We start from the raw sequence: 20,032 nt of genomic DNA on the forward strand, positions 1-20,032 counted from the left end.
GTTTAAGGCCACACAAAAAGTCGGACAACTCAAACACCACACAAAGTTACACTATGACTCCTCAGTCATACGTGTGCTTATTTTTCTGTCATTTATTATTAATATTAATTTATTGATATTAATCATGGAATGCTGTTAGTCAATAAATAATGTGAACATGTATCAGAACATGGAAATCTAAGAGAACGTGTTGTGAATGATGATGCTTGTGGACTGGGATTTTTTTTTTTTTTACATATTTTTATTAAAAAAAAACAGTTTTTCCAAAGTATTAAATTTTAAACGATTTCTCTTTTTGGTTATTATTTCTCCGGCTGTAGAAAATACCCGCTCACAGGGCACAGAGGAGGCGGGAGTGCAGAGGAAATGAAGTGATAGCTGGAAGAGGTTTGGGAAGGTGGTTTTCTGTTGGTCCCAGTATTTTAATGGGTCCTGGGACCTAGCTACATTTCCCTCTGCCAGGTACCGTTGGACCTCTTGTATGGCATCTGCAGTAGAGTTTTTTGTCTGCCTTCCCACTTCCATATCCAGATGTTTCCAAAGGTTATCTTAAAAACAAAAAATATGCATTTTATTACATGATTTCAAACAACAACAAACAAATAATGCTGAATAAATGCCTGAAGTGGGTGCAGACAGCTGTTCTGCAGATGGTCCTGGCAGGGGCTCATTTGTGTGTCCGATGACAGACGCGCATTCGGAACGTAGGCGAATGATGGCGTCATTTAATTTAAAAGAACTGCGGAACCCGAGTGATTTATATCTGGGGTCAAGAAGTGTTGCTAGGGTCAACACACTTAATGACTCCAGATTGGAAGTAGTGTCTGTGACTCGACGCTTCCAATTTTCATGGAGGTGTTTGGCTGCCTGTGTTTGCAAGGTTGAAGCACTATGCTCTAGTGCAAGGTAGAGCATTTTCATCATCGGGATGACCTTTGACCCTGACACTCGCCTCTCCTCAGACAACTCCACTGTGGCTTGATGGAAAGGAGCAAGCACAATAAGTGTTTCTCCTACGATGTTAAACTCATCAGCTGTAAGTGGAGTCAAATCTGTTTTTAGAGAGGCCAGAGATACCCACACTGACTCCTTCTCATCATGTAGCCTTGACAGCATTTCATATGTGCTGTTCCAGCGTGTTGCCACCTCATTGATGAGTTTCAGGGTTGGCCGTCCCATCTGTTGCTGCACTTGAGCAAGCTTCTCCTTAGCTGTAGTGCTCGATCTGAAGTATGTGACAATGTGCCTAGCTTTGTGTCTGATGGATGCAAGTGTGGGGATCTGGTCACATGATTTTCTAACTAATAAATTAAGACTATGTGCAATGCAAATTGAGTGTCGAATTTGGAGCTGTCTAGTGGATGCAATCATGTTTGGTGCTGCGTCGGTCACAAAACACTTTACTTTATTAGTTATGGCCCAGTCTGCCATCATGTCCCTTTTGACCTGGGCCAAATTGTCAGCAGTGTGACTTTGTGGAAAGTATTGCACACCCAACACAGATGTACACAACTGCAAATTATCATTGATGTAGTGACAGGTAAGAGCCAAGTAAGCCTCCATGTTTACAGATGTCCACATGTCAGCTGTTATACTCACTGCCACAGCTTGCTGTACTTCCAATTTCACTCGTTCCCGTTCCTCCTCATATTTTGTCACCAGCATTTTTTTGATGGTCTGAAAATAACACCAAGTCAAACCAAAAGCAACTCAACGTATTCAATTTAAATATTAAATAAATTGGATGTATCAACTACAACTTTAGATAATTTCCACACAAACCTTTCTGGTAGGCAAAACATATGATGGCTCAAGGACCTGCACCAGTTCCCTGAACCCTTCACTCTCCACAATGCTGAAGAGCTGGCAGTCTTTCACAATGAAGTTCAGCAGAGCCTCATCCAGCATCTGCTTCCTGGTAGCTTGATGGTTAAAAATGAGATAAAGAAGAAGGGAATTAATTCTCAAAAAATTAACTGAGTAAGTTGTAGAATGGCTGTATACCTGAGTTTATCCTGGGTGTCTCTGGAACTTCATTTTCATGCCTGGCCCTATAATGCCTCAGCATTGAGGAGGTGGATTTGTTGATGTACGACAATTCTGTCGAACAAATGCGACATTTAACCCGCAGAAAATATGAATAGTAAACTAAGAATCATTTTGAAGAGATTTTGAATTCTAATAGATCAAGTGGAAACTTTGAGAGAAGAGGATGAAACGAGAAGGAAATGAACACCAATACCTTATTATCCGGTATTTGATCAAAATAGTCCCACACGGCGTAACTTTCTAAAGTTAGAAAATACTGAATAAATGTTTTAAAGAAAGTAATAATAAGTGAATATCTGTTTTTGGCCTTAAAAATAAACATTTTACCGAGTACTATAATTAAATTGACTAAATCATGATTGTCAATGAACTCTCCTAAAATAACAGAAACCACATTAAGCTTCATAAACAAACCAATCCTTAAACACATTTTTTCAACTTCCACCCAAAACAAAGACACAATATGACAATACCAAAACAAATGCAGGGTGGATTCAGGCTCCTGACAACAAAATCGGCAATCATCTGACTCTGTCATATTCCATAATTTTAACATTTTCCCTGTGGGTAAGAAGTTATAAATAATTTTAATTTGAAAATAACGATTTTGCACATCGATAGTGGTTTTATAGATTAGTTTGAATATGGCATCCCATGGCAACGGGCAGTCAAAAAAGTCCTCCCATTTTCCATTTGTGTTGTATGAGGCAGCCTTCAAAGATTTCTTTATTAAATAAAAATTATATATTTTTCTATTTATTTTAGTTCCTTTTTGCCAACTAGAATTTCTTATTAGAGGTTTACAAACTAATAATTTAGTAGTTCCATAATTAATTATTTGTTTCCATCTTTTCCCAATTACTCCAGTTAGTTGATAAAATGAAAAGCTTGAGCAAGCATCACCATACATAGCTCTAAATTCATCATACTTCATAATTTTACCATTCTCATTGATAATATCATTGACAAAAATGATTCCTCTTTCAAACATATTTTTCCAAAAGAAAGGCTTTCCATCTATTACAATATTAGAGTTCATCCATATTAACTGCTGCAAAATATCGTCTCTTTTTTCTGGCACATAAAATTGAAAACACCACTATGAGTGGATTGTTTCCTTTATGAACCCTGCCATGTTTCCCAGCAGACTCTCTGGGAGGGGATCACTTGTAAAAAAGGATACAATTTCTTTTGATTCCTTTACATGTTTTTTGTCCAACAGGACATTTGTGTACCACTCAATGTTTAAATACATCTTTGGAACAATTGATGCTTTTAAAGACAGACACATAGCTTCAAGGTTGAGAAGTTTCAGGCCCCCATATTCATACTCTTTGTACAAAACCTTTCTTTTAATCTTTTCTGGTTTGCCGTTCCAGACAAAATCGAAGACCCTCCGCTCATAAATCTTAAAAAAGTTTTGTGATGGAGCTGGTAATGACAAAAACAAATAAATAAATTGAGGAATAATTAACGAGTTGGCAATAGACATTTTACCATACAAGGTTAGGGATTTCCCTTTCCATAATTGCATAATTTTGTCCAGCTTTCTTAGTCGATTATCATAATTTACTGAGCCTAGATCTTCCAGATTTTCTGGGACAACAACACCAAGTATGTTAACTGGTCCATCTGTCCACAAAACAGGCACTTTGCATTCCATTCGAAAGGACGTTCCCTTTAGATTTACGATCCTTAACATTTTACATTTATCATAATTAAGCTTAAGGCCAGATTGCTGTGAAAATATGTCCATAAGATTAAGAAGGTTCCGCAAACAATGAGGAAAAATCTTATCTTTGTGAATCAGCCTTTTCTGACATGAACTTCATCAAGAACAAACACAGAACACGCCTCACTGATGCACATCTGCAAGACTCACTCAGAGTTGCAGTGTCAAGTTACACACCAGAGTACAACACACTAGTTAACAGCATGCAATGCCAGGCTTCCCACTAACTGACAAAGAAACACATAACAGATTTGGTGTCCAGTTCAAAGTGTGACATGATTTAAAAATTTGAGAGTTTACTTTTGTATTTTACATGAGTTATTATTTGTACAAACATGGTGCAAAGTAATTCATGATTTGTTAAAAAATGTTAGTGGCTAGCTAGTTAAAATGGGATATTGTGATTTCACAAGACTGTCTTAGAAGTGATCATTTGAAAATGTTCAATTTGAAAAATGTGCACTTAGAGAAAATATAAAAATAAAGTGTTGCATATTGATATTTATCTGTTTCTATATATATTTATTGTGAGAAATCATTAAGATGATCAGTGTTTCCACAAAGATAAATATCATTCATTATTAATAATAACAGAGTTAAAGGTAAATTGAGCAAATTGGCTACTTCTGGCAATGTATTTAAGTGTGTATCTAACTGGTAGCCCTTCGCATTAATCAGTACCCAAGAAGTAGCCCTTGGTTTCAAAAAGGTTGGTGACCCCTGCTCTAGTATACCTTTGAGTCTTTCATATATATATATATATATATATATATATATATATATATATATATATATATATATATATATATATATATATACAGATGTGCTCATAAGTTTACATACCCTGGGAGAATTTATGATTTATTGGCCATTCTTCAGAGAATATGAATGATAACACAAAAACCTTTCTTCCACTCATGCTTAATGGTTGTGAGAAGCTATTTATTGGCAAACAACTGTTTACTCTTTTTAAATCAAAAAGACAAAAGAAAGTACCCATATGACCATGATCAAAAGTTTACATACCCCAGTGACTTTGATCTGATAACATGCACAAAAGTTGACACAAACAGGTTTGAATGGCTAATCAAGGTTCCAATCCTCACCTGTGACCTGTTTGTTTGTAATTAATGTGTGAAAAATGGGCTGCATGGTCGAGTGGCCAAAAAGTAAAATTTTGGTTTCATCACTCCAAATTACTTTGTTCCAGATGTTTTGAGGCTTGTCTCTGTGCTGTTTGGCATAATGTGAGCAGGATACTTTGTGACATTTGCGCAGAAATGGCTTTCTTCTGGCGACTCGACCATGCAGCACATTTTTCTTCAAGTGCCTCCTTATTGTGCATCTTGAAACAGCCACACCACAATTTTTCAGAGAGTCCTGTATTTCAGTTGAAGTTATTTGTGGATTTTTCTTTGCATCTCAAACAATTTTCCTGGCAGTTGTGGCTGAAATCTTTGCTGGTCTACCTGAATCCCTCATTTCCCACTTCTTAATCAGCGTTTGAACACTGCTGATTGGCATTCTCAATTCCTTGGATATCTTTTTATACCCCTTTCCTGTTTTATGCAGTTCAATTACCTTTTCATGCAGATCCTTTGACAATTATTTTGCCTTCCCCATGACTCAGAATCCAGAAACATCTGTGCAGCATTGGATGAAAGATGCAATGGTCTGTCAGAAGCCCAGAAACTCACTGACCTTTTATACACACACATTAATTACAAACAAACAGGTCACAGGTGAGGATTGGAACCTTGATTAGCCATTCAAACCTGTTTGTGTCAACTTTTGTGCATGTTATCAGATCAAAGTCACTGGGGTATGTAAACTTTTGATCAGGGTCATTTGGGTACTTTCTTCTGTCATTTTGATTTAAAAAGAGTAAACACAGTTGTTTGCCAATAAATAGCTTCACACAACCATTAAGCATGAGTGGAAGAAAGGTTTTTGTGTTATCATTCATATTCTCTGAAGAATGGCCAAGAATCATAAATTCTCCCAGGGTATGCAAACGTAGGAGCACAACTGTGTGTGTGTATATAAATATATATATATATATATATATATATATATATATATATATATATATATATATATATATATATATATATATATATATATATATATATATATATATATATATATATATATATATATATATATATATACAGTATATAAGAAAAACTCAGACACCATCTTTTTAGTCATTTTTCTCCTGCGTGGACTTCCGTCTTCCTTTACAATGAGTGAAGCTGCACGAAACCTTGTGTCTGCAATTGTAAATAATTTAGTTTTTAAGTTTTGTGTTTCTTGTAGAATCTATATAAAGTAATATACATTAGCCTATTGTTAAAATAATGAAAAAAACGTCATTAAATATATTTGTTTTATTGTATTGTTGCATTAATAGCTGTTGTATTATTATAGGATGGCTTGTTAAACATGTCATAGGATTTTCAGAGGGAGGAAAAAACAAGACATTTAATATAAAATGTAAAATGAATAAATACATAATAGGAAAAAGAAAAAAAATGGTTAAAAGCCATCGTCCCGGGGAGCTTTTCATTTCGTCCCGTGCATTTTTTTTACCGTCCCCGGGACGACGGGACTACATTACTCTCAAGCCCTGGAAGTTACATTTTATTGTTTGCATTATTTGTTTCAGCATTGTACTTTGAAGATGGTCCCTCAGCTCTTTGACAGGTTTGGCTCTTTTTCAGATCAGCAGACTGTCTTTCTTATTTACAGTATATATAAACGTTTCTCATTTCTATTCAGACTTCCATATATATTTAATTTCCTTAACGGCTTGCCATAATATATATATATAAATATATTATATATAAGCCAAATTATCCCGATCCAGATATTACTTTAAAGGCCTACTGAAATGAAATGTTCTTATTTAAACAGGGATAGCAGATCCATTCTATGTGTCATACTTGATCATTTCGCGATATTGCCATATTTTTGCTGAAAGGATATAGTAGAGAACATCGACGATAAAGTTTTGGTTGCTGATAAAAAAGCCTTGGCTGTACCGGAAGTAGCGTGACGTCACAGGTTGAAGGTCTCCTCACATTTGCAAATTGTTTACACCAGCAGCGAGAACGATTCGGACCGAGAAAGCGACGATTACACCATTAATTTGAGCCAGGATGGAAGATTCGTGGATGAGGTACGTGAGAGTGAAGGATTAGAGTGCAGTGCAGGACGTATCTTTTTTCGCTCTGACCGTAACTTAGGTACAAGGGTTCATTGGATTCCACACTCTCTCCTTTTTCTATTGTGGATCACGGATTTGTATTTTAAACCACCTCGGATACTATATCAACTTGAAAATGAGAGTCGAGAACGCGAAATGGACATTCACAGTGACTTTTATCTCCACGACAATACATCGGCGAAGCACTTTAGCTACGGAGCTTGACGTGATAGCATTGTGCTTAACTGCAAATAGAAACAGACGAAATAAGCCCCTGACTGGAAGGATAGACAGAAGATCAACAATACTATTAAACCATGGACCTGTAACCACACGGTTAATGCTGTACCGCCTGGCGAAGCCTAGCAATGCTGTTGCTAACGACGCCATTGAAGCTACGGGACCTCGACAGAGCTATGCTAAAAACATTAGCTCTCCACCTACGCCAGCTCTCATCTGCTCATCACGACCCGTGCTCACCTGCGTTCCAGCGATCGACGGCGCGACAAAGGACTTCACCACGATGATCGGTGCGGTCGGCGGCCCGGAGACGGAGGAAGTCAAGGTGAGGACAGCGGCGCGGCGGCGGGCGTTGTAGCTTTCGACGACAACCCGGCCGCCATCAGAGTCGGCAAGAAACATATATTTCCCCAAAGTTACGTACGTGACATGCACATAGCGCCACGCACGTACGGGCAATCGATCAAATGTTTGGAAGCCACGGTAGCATGTCTGCTATCCAACTCAAAGTCCTCCTGGTTGTGTTGCTGTAGCCAGCCGCTAATACACCAATCCCACCTACAGCTTTCTTCTTTGCAGTCTTCATTGTTAATTGAACAAATTGCAAAAGATTCACCAACACAGATGTCCAGAATACTGTGGAATTTTGCGATGAAAACAGAGCTGTTTGCATTGGGATACAATAGTGTCCCAATACTTCCGCTTCAACCCTTGACGTCACGCGCAAACGTCATCATACCTAGACGTTTTCAGCCGGAAGTTTCCCGGGAAATTTAAAATTGCACTTTATAAGTTAACCCGGCCGTATTGGCATGTGTTGCAATGTTAAGATTTCATCATTGATATATAAACTATCAGACTGCGTGGTCGGTAGTAGTGGGTTTCAGTAGGCTTTTAAATCAAGTAATTAAGTAATATTTCCAGGGCTTGAATTTACAACCATTTTAGATGTGCCCAAAATGTAATCTGTGTAACCTCAAAATATTTGGGAACAAACAATTATTGTATTGTGAGCGAAAGTCGTGGCATTAGCCTCTATGTTGTGAATTAAGAGGCTAATGCCATGACTTTCATTGTGTTTCAGTGTATCTTGAAGGATCATGCAAGTAATTGTTTCTTGTTGATGCTGTAAACAAAATGCCACTGTGCAAACCCATGTTTGTTGTTGTACTGAACACAGATTGAAAATAAACCGACTGAAATAATAATGAACCAATGAACAACCAATGAATAATTTCTAACTCTTTGTTAGCCGTTTGTGAAGCATTGATTTCACATACATATCAGAAAGAATCCTACCTCATAAACTCCAAGGGAATAAAGTTTATTTTCAATCCGAGGCTCCATTAATGTCTTCTACATCAAACACGTGTTGTCTCATGCTGCTTCCTTAATTCCGTCACATATTAATTGTCCCCCCAACACAGTGACCAAATCGGAACAAAAAATATATTCCCCTCCAATTTACATGGGTTTTGTAATAAAAACAAAGTTAACATAAACTTGCATGAATTAACCCAAGGAAATATCTTATTAATCACATCATGTGTACAATATGAACTTATATTTATGCATTGTATTTATTTATTCTCACCAACTATGAAATTATATAACAAATATACATGTTGCATCTGTCAGCAGCTACACAGCATATTGTCCAAAAAAACAACAGTTAAAAAAAGGGCAAAAAGACTCAGGGCTGATCTACTAAAGCAGTGATTCTCAAACTATGTGATACTGGGGCTCCATCTAGTGGTACGCCAAAGATTTGATTCATTATTTAAGTAAATTGTTTTATTTTCCTGCAATGAGCTAGCGACTTGTCCAGGGTGTACCCCGCCTTCCGCCCGAATGCAGCTGAGATAGGCTCCAGCACCCCCCGTGACCCCAAAAGGGACAAGCGGTAGAAATGGATGGATGGATGGATGGATTCGATTCCGGAGAGGAAGCCTGAGAAACTGGCTTTATTTTCCTATATTCGATAGACGACTTCAGGGGCTGATTAAAACTAATCAAATTGATGTGTTGTGGTGTCTGCTGATATTCTTCAATTACATTTTTTTCATATAGGAAATATTATGATATATCTCCTGTATAAAAAAATAACTGAAAAAAGTGGGTTTTGTCGAATTTCGCCCAGCAGGACTGCTTCTATAATGCCCAGAAAAATCACAACATATAGGGTCATGACAATACGAATGTGCCGTAAATGAGTGTTTCCATGGTGAAATTTCCATAGTACACGCACAAACCTCATTTAAATAGGGTGGTGGACATGCAACTTACCCACTAACAGTACATATCATTTTATAGTTTACACATGCTGTTCAGCGTGTGGTATTTAGATCTTAGCAGATCAGGCCCATAATGTAGCGTGAAGAAGTTGAAATGTTGATCCTAATAACTAGTAATAATATGTTTGCCACATACTGTACAACAAAAACAAATATTGTCTTTAAAAACATGTCTGCTTTATCTTTTTTTTTTTTAAACAAAATACAACAGTATAAAAATGTCCTGCGTATACTTTGACTTTTCAGTAAAAGTTTGGACACCCCCGTCTTACGTTAAATAAAAACAAACAATAACTGCATTTTTCTGGAATAAAACAATTTATTCATTACAAATGTACAAGACCACCAGATATAAAACATTTGCTTTTGTACAAAACTTCCAAATCTTTCAGCAGAAATGAACACTGCCACCACGTGTGACAACTGCCTGGGAGTAAAAATTGTACTTCTCAAAGTACAACAGCTGGTCATGTGACATACCATCATCAGTAAATAACAACAGAATTCATAAAAGACTGAACCACTCACAGTGTTGTCTTCACATCAGTGAATTGTAAACATATTGCATATTAGACCTCACAAAACGTATGTGAGCAAACGATAGGTTAAAAAATAAAAAAGTACATACTTTTAGCTTGTTTATGAAATCCTGCTGGTCAATCAAGTAGAATTTTGAAAATACAAAGGATAAAAATAAGGCATGTGTTTTCTTTGAACTATCATAGCTGACCATTTAGACAGTAATTTAAACACATTTCTTTAGGCAAACAGGAGGGGAATATGGCAAATAAAACATTGTTCTAGTTAGAAAACTAATCAACTGCCCTGAGGTTGTGGCCCTAAAGGGATAAGAACAATATTTATAAGAGAATGCAAGTAGGGAAATGTTTGGAAAAAAATAATGGTACCACATTTCAATTTCAGAACAAAATAATTGTCATAAGCATTCTTTTTTTTTGTCGTAAAAATAATTATTACCATGAAAATGAACACCTTTACTCTGTTGTTAGCTGAAGTAGTTTGTTCCCAGGAGTGCCTGTGTCAGATTGTCAACAAAAAAACAACACAGATGCAAAAAAAATAAATAATCCCTTCTCAGCATCATAATCCAAAGTACAGAGATGGCCATCGGATGACAAATGTGAGCAAACCGCTGGGATTATCAGATGTAACAGATGATGGATGCTACTTCCACAATGTCAAAGGTCACAGTAGTCTGCCGGGTGCACACCTGTGGAAAGAAAGAGTATTGCAGCATTAAAGAATACATGGAAAGAGCAGCAGCTTTGTCAAAACGTTGGCCTGCAAGCACAAATTCACAACATGTAGAAGGAAACAGTGACAAGAGGAAAGTGGGTGAGCAAAGACGGGAGGCGGGCAGGAGAGTGACGGACCGAGTTTAGCTTCTACAGCAGAGCCGAGTTGCCGTCGGAGTCCGAATCGTTGTCACGGGAACACATGGACTCCTGAGCCTGTCTGTACTGTTGGTACTCCTGCCGGAGAGCGTGGAAGCGCGCCTCGCTAAGGGAGTGGCTGCGAGTTGGGTTGGAGACCGGTGGGCGGGCGGAGGGAGACGGGCCTGGGGGAGGGCATGGCGGAGAGGAAATGCATGGGACAAGCTCACAATAATCGGGGCGAGCACATGCAGCACCGTCACGTCCAATGGCACAATGACACATGCAACATCAAGATGGCTGCAGACACAATACCAACCTTTGTGGGTTTGGTCCTGGAGGCCAGCGGGTTGATCGCGCACAAGCCCCTCTCCGGCTATCCAAAAATCTGCTTTAGAGCGATCCAACCTCAAGGCCTCCAGGACTTCCATGTCCACACACGCTTCTCCAGAGTCCCACTCATAACTCTCATCTACTGACGTGTTCCTTCTAGTGGGATAGAACAAAATGGTCAGGAACAATACGAAAGACAAAAACCACAGTGTTACTTTGGCAAGATGAATAAATCCCTCCACCGAGAGTACAGTCCTGTTTGTCGTCTATTTCCTGGTGAGGCAATACTTCACCTTTTCGATCTCCTCCCAGGTAGATCCAGCTCAGCTCTGTGCCGCTCGCTCTCCTCCGTGGTTTCAGGGGAGCTGAGCAGCGTGGGAGTGATGGACAGCGACTGGCGGAAGAGACCAGCACTACCCCTCCCACTGCTCTGACTGGCGTAGCTGGCCCTCCCGCCCTCTCTGACCTCCCGAGGGTCTGTCTCACCCCCCCTCCCCATGGGTCTGTCTACCGGTCGGTAGTTGTCCCCTCCCCTCTGAGGAAAAGGCATGCAGTAGGGTGAGGGCCAGCTGATGCCTCTGGGCAGGTAGGACCTCGGGGGGCCTCTCCTGGGATCCATCTGCCTCATGTCTTCTGTGGGTCTGTGTCCTGGCCACATTTGGTGATGGGGGGGAATGGATGCGGGCATGGGGACATATCTGTACTGAGCAGACCTTAGTGTGTCCGGGTATGAGGGGGACCACCGTGAGGAATCAGAGAAAACGGTAGTCTGCCTTCGTGGATTGCAGGGCTCCGACATTGGGGACAGTGATCTCTCTCTGGGTGGGTACATTGCAGGGGTGAGGTAGGAGGGACTAGATCTTTGCCCACATTGGGATCTCTCTAAGCTGCTCATGCTGGGACGTCTGAAAGGGACATACTCCCTCCACGAAGGACCTGGCCTGAGAAAAGAAGATGAAGGAGCATGACCTAAACTGTAAGATTTCACCCTGACATCAGGATTTGGGAACTCGTCCCAGTAACATCTCTCAGAGATGTATGTTCTCGGGCTCTCAAAGTGCTCCCATTTTTGGGAGCCGAAGCTGATAGATTTCTTAAGGAAAGGTCTGGGTGGTCCCATACCTGAGAGGGTTCGACAAGGGCCAACGCTGAAGGATTTTTTAAGAAACGGTACAGGGGCTTGATTTATTCGCGATGCAATGTTATTGGTCCTGTTTCCTTGAGAACCTTGTCTTTTTGGTTGCTCTGATAAAGATTCACTACTGTCTCCAAAGCTCTGAGACTGTTTTGACACTATATCGACCATACCTTTAGCGGCACTGAGCAAAGTATGAGCTGGCCTAGAACCTAGTCTTGAATCAGTGCCTTTAGTCTCAGCTCTAATCTGTGTTTTCTCGTTGTACAGCTGCTTGCTAGTTTTTTCTGGAGCTGGCGATGGTGATCTGACGCTGTCTGTAAACCTTACACAAAGTAAAGACTCACTTTCGTTGTTATGCCTAGAGCCATGTTTATCTCTAGAAAGTGAAGGTTCAAAACAAGCCTTCCGTTTATTTGATTCACCTTTTTCTTGGACATGAACCTCCCAGTTTTTAGGGACTACGTCTGGCTTAGTCACCTTGGATTCTCCAGATTTTTGTTCCAAACTTTGTACGGCAGTGTCAGACACTTCCGCTGGTTCGAGAGGCTCATCAACGCTCATCTCAATAAAACCCGGAAGGCTCAGATATTCCAGAATTGCACTTGTCTGAAGTGATGACATTTGAGGTGATGCGACAGGCTTGGTCTTGAAAGACCCTGACATTCTCGGGACAGAACATTTGGACTGGTCCCTTTCAGCTTCTTCTACCAGAGTCAACATCGACACAGGGCTGGGACTATCAGAGAAAATACATTTGTCACTCCTCCTGGACCGTGCTCTGACATTTTCTCTTTCTAAACCTAAACTTTGGCGGTCATCACAGCCTTCCCTGTCTTTGGCCTTTGACTTTGTGTGATGTTCGTAGGGTAATGTAGGGAAACCCAAGGGACTGGGACCCCTTGTGGTTGCGTATGATGTTGAAGGTTGAGCTGGACTTTCAGCCCTCTCACTGCAAACTAAAGGACTTCTGGAAGCTGAATCCCAATTTTGTGTTCCATAAGCATAAGATCTTCTGGACCGAGAAGGAGCACCTCTGTCACTGATATTTTGCCTCAGGCTTTCGGCCATAGGCATTGTACACATATCCGAATCTCTCTGAGGACTCAATGACCTGGCTCTGAGGGGTGTCTCTAGACAGCGAGTTTTTTCAAAGGTCACATCAGTGGAAGGCAGAGGCAGGGACGTGTTCTCAGTGACTCGAGAATCAGCCAGTGAATCATCTGCAGTTCTTTCACAGGTACGAGAATGCTGTATCTTGGCCGGCTCCCAGCTGCTCTTTACTGGAACCATGTTTGTGACCGATGTAACAGGGCTAATGTCCCACGGTATGTGAGACATAGGAAGTCGGTCCATGGGACTACTAGTGCTCCCAAAGTAGCACGCTCTTCTGTAGTCTGCTACGCGACTTGTGTGGCCTGAGGGCCTGGGCTTTTGACGGAGAGTAACAGCTTGTGGTTTCCATATAGGTTCGTCATCAGACTGGGATATGCTACAATGAGGGCTCTGTGACTTGGTAAATTGTACATCTTTTCCTTGATCTTGGTTTTTGTGACTATTTGTATAGCGTTGTAGTTCCCGCTCCATTTTCTCCCTCTCCTTGGCTAGTTGTATGCATTTTTGGATGCTATCGTTTTCCAGTTCACTGTCAAGTTGGGTGACTTGTGTGCTATCGTCCGTCAAGTGACTGGTCATTGGTTGATAGCCTGAAGACTGTGCACCGTCTTCTTCTCTATCTAAAATATAAGTTCTCCTGGTCAAAACAGGGAATAAGTCCTCAATGCGGGCAGGCATGCGATGCCTTCTAAGGGGATCGCTGGGCTTTTTCTCACTGTTGTCTGAATAGAAGCTTGCTCTTTCCAGTAGGTTCTCTGAGCCATGTTCATCATCAGAGTAAAAGCAGCCATGACGGGACAAGTTTTGAGCAATAGCCAGAACCCTTCCTGGGGAGGATGAAGGCCTGCTAAGTTCAGGTGCATCCACAGTAAGTGGAGATTTTTTTCTCTCGTTCTTGTCAGAACTCAAGATGCTCGATTTTGGGGAGCCCCTGAATGAGGTCTGGTTGCTTCCGGAGCTACTTGCACCACCATTGCTGAGCAAGATGTCTTTCAAATTTTTCTTATTAGAGGGACTAGAACCCTCTATTAGGGGTTGGATTATGAAACGTCCATCTGGGCCTCTGGAAATTGACTCCAAAGCTGTTGGGGAGGGGGCCTGCGACCCCAGGTGGCTCTCAAAAAGAGCGTAATGTGGTGGTGGAGATGAGTTAGCCAAGAGTTGTTTGCGCTGGTCTTGGTATTCTCCTCGGCTGCCTTTATCAAAGGAGGAGCCATACTGGGAGGAGGAGGTGGGGAAGAAAGGAAGCGGTGGACATAGCTTAAGCTTCAAGACACTGTCGGGGCTGCGAGGAGGAGATCGGGCTCTAAGGAAAAAAAAAAGATGAGACCATAAAAATGTTAAAATTATTCAACAGTCATTCAGCAAGTATATTAAATTAGTATGACTGAAATAAACATATTTCATTCATTCATTCAATTGACATTACATGTCAGAGAAAACTATAAGGACATTATTATAACTAAAAAATGGTGTACTATCTATGTTAGTTCCAGTTGTTTTTTCATGTTTAAGATCTTCACTTACTCTGAAGATGGGCTCTTCTGGAAAGCAGATGGGAGATCTAAAATAAAAGCATAAATTAAAACATAAGACTTGTTGTCCATTCATGACAGTGCACATATATTTAAAGGGGACCAATGATGATTTTCGTCTCTTCTGACTTATAAATGTTGTTACAATGTTAGATACTCATGTTAAACAATATCTACTTTATGCTGTAAGACTGTTATGGCGGCTGCCTGCAGCCTTGTGTGTTATTCATTCTCATATAATGCCCTACCACCTGCTCTAATGTCTGTAAGGCAATTACTTATGTGTTTATTTGTCTTTATGACATTTAACACAGAACTTTTTTGACCAGATGGACCAGTACAAAATTGGACTGAACTCAGATGAAAAAAGAAGGCGACATTACTACTTGGTTTGAGAAAACACAAGAAAATGTAAGATAACGTATTATTTGATTATCTAATCTTGGCATATGCACAATAACTCTTATGTGTGACATGCAGAAAAATAAATAATGCGGAAAAACTGCTTTTTTATGCAGCTCTGTATCATATGGCGAATGGGCAAGCATACCTAATGTTGCCGGGGAGTCAATATAATATTTATTAAGTTTATTTTCGATCGTGTCGGGAAAAAAACATTAATATTTAAACAGTGTACATTTTCAAAAGATACATTGTAATACTTTTGGAGAGGGTGGGAACTGCATTTGCAACCTGGGAACACCGCCACAAAAGATCATCGTGCACACATATGCAGAAAGTACAAACCCCGTTTCCATATGAGTTGGGAAATTGTGTTAGATGTAAATATAAACGGAATACAATGATTTGCAAATCCTTTTCAACCCATATTCAGTTGAATATGCTTCAAAGACAACATATTTCTCAACCAGCTATTGCAAGGAATTTAGGGATTTCACCATCTACGGTCCGTAAAATCATCAAAGGGTTCAGAGATTCTGGAGAAATTCCTGCACGTAAGCAGCTAAGCCCGTGACCTTCGATCCCTCAGGCTGTACTGCATCAACAAGCGATATCAGTGTGTAAAGGATATCACCACATGGGCTCAGGAACACTTCAGAAACCCACTGTCAGTAACTACAGTTGGTCGCTAAATCTATAAGTGCAAGTTAAAACTCTACTATGCAAGGCGAAAACCGTTTATGAACAACACCCAGAAACGCTGTCGGCTTCGCTGGGCCTGAGCTCATCTAAGATGGACTGATACAAAGTGGAAAAGTGTTCTGTGGTCTGACGAGTCCACATTTCAAATTGTTTTTGGAAACTGTGGACGTCGTGTCCTCCGGACCAAAGAGGAAAAGAACCATCCGGATTGTTACAGGCGCAAAGTTGAAAAGCCAGCATCTGTGATGGTATGGGGGTGTATTAGTGCCCAAGACATGGGTAACTTACACATCTGTGAAGGCGCCATTAATGCTGAAAGGTACATACAGGTTTTGGAGCAACATATGTTGCCATACAAGCAACGTTACCATGGACGCCCCTGCTTATTTCAGCAAGACAATGCCAAGCCACGTGTTACATCAACGTGGCTTCATAGTAAAAGAGTGCAGGTACTAGCTTGGCCTGCCTGTAGTCCAGACCTGTCTCCCATTGAAAATGTGTGGTGCATTATGAAGCTTAAAATACCACAACGGAGACCCCCGGACTGTTGAACAACTTAAGCTGTACATCAAGCAAGAATGGGAAAGAATTCCACCTGAGAAGCTTAAAAAATTTGTCTCCTCAGTTCCCAAACTTTTACTGAGTGTTGTTAAAAGGAAAGGCCATGTAACACAGTGGTGAACATGCCCTTTCCCAACTACTTTGGCACGTGTTGCAGCCATGAAATTCTAAGTTCATTATTATTTGCAAAAAAAAAAAAAAAGTTTATGAGTTTGAACATCAAATATCTTGTCTTTGTAGTGCATTCAATTGAATATGGGTTGAGAAGGATTTGCAAATCATTGTATTCCGTTTATATTTACATCTAACACAATTTCCCAACTCACATGGAAACCGGGTTTGTAGGTTATAAACGTGACTATGAAGCTAAATTTACACCAAAGTATATCCAATACATATTATCTAGACCAGGGGTTCTTAACCTTTTTTTTACCTCAGGGCCAAACTTTTCCACTAAAGAGGGGCTCAGGGTTGACTCCAATATTAACACTGGATTAGTAATCTTACTATTGATTTTAATCATACTCACTAATTACTGTATATACAGTATAACCTACTTACAGTTTGACAGGACAAACCTTGTCAAATTATATGAAATCATGTGTCAATCACAACGATTATAATCAAGGCTTCATGACTTTTTAAGCCATTCTGATTACCAAATTAAGTACTAATCAAATTTACTGCAAAAGAAGGGACTCATAAAAACTGCAAAAAAAAAAATACTAACAGTTATGTAGTGCTAAAATAAATGAATTCTAACTATATTGATATTAATAAATAAACTTAAATAAATTGTCAATACAATTTAAGTGACAATGAAAACACAGGTTTTAGGTTAATTGAAGACTAAATTGTCACTAGGTATGAATGTGAGTGTGAATGGTTGTCTATATGTGCCCTGTGATTGGCTGGCGACCAGTCTATGGTGTATCTGGCCTCTTGCCAGAAGTCAGCTGGGATAGGCTCCAGCTAATCCTCTCCACTCAAGTCAACATTTTTGCGCTTAAGAAACGTCTCTATGACTTTAGCTCCAGACTTTTTCTGTATGTTGAATGTTGTCTGTCTATCTGTGTTGGCCCTGCGATGAGGTGGTGACTTGTCCAGGGTGTACCCCGCCTTCCGCTCGAATGCAGCTGGGATAGACTCCAGCCACCCCCACGACCCCGAGAGGGACAAGCGGTAGAAATTGAAGGGATGGAATTGTCATTACTGCCACATGTGGTGGAAAACGTGTATTACAACAGAGTATCGCTGCGGCCCATACAGACCACAGCTGATGAACAGATATTTTTATGCGGCCCAACTATGGTCAAGACACACTGATTCAGACCACGAGAAAGTGTTTTAAATGTAGATTCAAATCATCATAGGTCTCCTTTAAATGATTGTGTTTTATTCCACATCAAAGGCATTCGTATTAGTAAGTAAGATATCTATAAATATGATATTTGACCTTTTTGTCTCTTCCTGCGCCGGCGTTCTCTCCAGTTACTCATATAGCAAGCCGTTACCAAGGATAGCACAATGGCCATGAAAAGGAAGCACACTCCAGCGATTACACCTGCCAGCAGCGGCTCGGGGACACGCTCCAAGAAACTTGGGCGTAGAGGGTAAATCTCCATCCCTGTAAGCCCATCAGTCACATCGTCGTCATTAATATTTTTCAATAAACAATAAATCTGTGCATGCAATATTTTTTAAAACAAGAAAACCTGTCTCTCACCTGTGGTAGATATATTGACGAAATCACTTGGTTCACTGAACACTTTGTTGCTGCAGGACAACAGCCTCAGTTCATAACTGGAGTCCTGAAACACAGCAATGTGATTAACTCATCTTGGAGTAAAACAAAACAATTATTATACTTTTTTTAGGATAAAATGTGCATGCATTGTAACCACAACTGTATGTTTGATTTCAAACACGCCTTACACGAAGCAGCCCTTGTACTAGGATTTCACTCTGATTGGCACTGATGTTGCTGCTGAGGGTGACCCATTGGCCCTGATTCCGGCGAGCCTGCAGCACATAACCTGTCAGCGGAGAGGACGGACCCTCAGGAGGTGACCACTGGAGGAGAACACCTCGTCTGGTGCGGTTGGCAGACAAGAAAATGGGGGGTTCCAGTATTGGTAGAGTGGTGATGACAGTTGGGGCTTCTGTTGGCAGAGCTAACAGGAAAACACAAAGTTAAGTTAAGTCCATGCATTTCACAATACAAAAGTGGTTCAATATATTCACAGACCTTCAGTTGTAACAGTAACTATTTCACTGAAAGGTCCAGAGCCGAGTTTATTCTGAGGTAGGACACTGAACTGATAACTAGTCCCAGCCAGAAGACCAGTAACCAGCAGGTAGTTCTTGGACGTGGGTACAGGTAACGAGGCCCATTCATGTTTCCCTCTAGATGACTGCTTGACCCTAACATTAAAAAGCCATATATAAACGCATGTCAAGAGTTGACAAGGACGACACAATAATGGTGTTATTTACCACACAGTGAACCTCTGGGTGTATCCGCCATCAAATCCAGGCGCCCAGGATACATTGGCCTGGTGCATCTCTGTGTTGACAGATACTGAAGACACAACATGAGGACTGGTGCCTGAAACAGACAAGTAGTTTTGTGAGTTTAACGTGTTGAATTATGAACATTTGCATGCTGATTGCTCCTGTTTTTTTGACAGCGACTCCACTTACCCAACACCATGACCACTGTGCCTGCACTGACAGTTGCTACACGGTTAGAGGCCAAGCATTCCCATCCTCCATGGTGGTCTTTACTGAGAGGTTGAAGCAGGAGGGAACCGTTACTCAACACGTAGTACTGAGAACGGGGAGTAGGGCCAATCTGGTAAAGAAGATGTATTTGGTTGTTTTTTTTAAACTATTTTCTTTTATTAAGCAAAAATTGTGCACCTTGCTCCATGTTATGTTGGGGGCGGGATCTCCACTGGCTTCACAGGAGATGATCAACTCTCTGCCCACCTCTTGAAGATACTCCGGCCGAGGAGGCATTAGGAATGTGGGTGGATCCTGGAATATAGAACCAGTCTTTGTCAAAAAATGTTTCTCTGAGACTAAACAGAGTTCCGTACCTGCAGAAAGACCTGGGTGGGCTCAGACTGACCCATGGTCCCGTAGCTGTTATACGCAGTGCAAGTGTACATGCCCACCGCAATGTCGTTTGCTGTTGCTATAAAAACTGAGCCCTCTGAGTTCACCATCCAACCTGGGAGCTAGAAAGACAGAACATGATAAATGTCCACTGCAAAAGAGTAGTGGTGCTACATTACAGTGCATCTGCAAAGTATTCACAGCACTTCAC

At 40.6% G+C, this 20,032-nt stretch overlaps 2 protein-coding genes across 4 annotated transcripts in view; both read right to left on the reverse strand.

Annotated features, from left to right (window-relative positions):
* Window positions 1–214: 214 nt before the first annotated feature.
* LOC133651627 (E3 SUMO-protein ligase ZBED1-like) lies at window positions 215–8,646 on the reverse strand. 2 transcript variants are annotated; one of them, XM_062049617.1, is made up of 5 exons: window positions 8,529–8,646; window positions 2,005–2,100; window positions 1,783–1,922; window positions 1,600–1,677; window positions 215–548 (listed from the first exon to the last, which is right to left on the reverse strand). In XM_062049617.1, exons 2-5 carry the CDS (start codon window positions 2,066–2,068, stop codon window positions 444–446), a joined length of 387 nt encoding a protein of 128 aa, XP_061905601.1. In that variant the 5' UTR covers window positions 2,069–2,100; window positions 8,529–8,646; the 3' UTR covers window positions 215–443. The 2 variants fall into 2 exon arrangements, with proteins under 2 accessions (XP_061905601.1, XP_061905600.1); XM_062049616.1 differs by having other exon boundaries at window positions 216–1,677.
* Window positions 8,647–9,831: 1,185 nt separating this feature from the next.
* The window catches only part of igsf9b (immunoglobulin superfamily, member 9b), a 61,746-nt gene continuing 51,545 nt past the window's right edge, over window positions 9,832–20,032 (reverse strand). The window contains exons 10-22 of one of the 2 annotated variants that reach the window (XM_062051196.1): window positions 19,803–19,943; window positions 19,624–19,740; window positions 19,405–19,555; window positions 19,198–19,309; window positions 18,950–19,125; window positions 18,637–18,875; window positions 18,428–18,512; window positions 18,158–18,328; window positions 15,029–15,065; window positions 11,544–14,807; window positions 11,237–11,406; window positions 10,918–11,102; window positions 9,832–10,754 (exon numbers count right to left, since the gene is read on the reverse strand). In XM_062051196.1, the coding sequence (XP_061907180.1) occupies window positions 10,930–11,102; window positions 11,237–11,406; window positions 11,544–14,807; window positions 15,029–15,065; window positions 18,158–18,328; window positions 18,428–18,512; window positions 18,637–18,875; window positions 18,950–19,125; window positions 19,198–19,309; window positions 19,405–19,555; window positions 19,624–19,740; window positions 19,803–19,943 (4,836 nt within the window). In that variant the 3' untranslated portion in view covers window positions 9,832–10,754; window positions 10,918–10,929. The remainder of the gene's footprint in view (window positions 10,755–10,917; window positions 11,103–11,236; window positions 11,407–11,543; window positions 14,808–15,028; window positions 15,066–18,157; window positions 18,329–18,427; window positions 18,513–18,636; window positions 18,876–18,949; window positions 19,126–19,197; window positions 19,310–19,404; window positions 19,556–19,623; window positions 19,741–19,802; window positions 19,944–20,032) is intronic. The other variant, XM_062051197.1, reaches the window with a different exon arrangement.

The sequence above is a fragment of the Entelurus aequoreus genome, linkage group LG06, assembly GCF_033978785.1.
Source record: "Entelurus aequoreus isolate RoL-2023_Sb linkage group LG06, RoL_Eaeq_v1.1, whole genome shotgun sequence".
In the NCBI taxonomy this organism is placed as follows: domain Eukaryota; kingdom Metazoa; phylum Chordata; class Actinopteri; order Syngnathiformes; family Syngnathidae; genus Entelurus; species Entelurus aequoreus.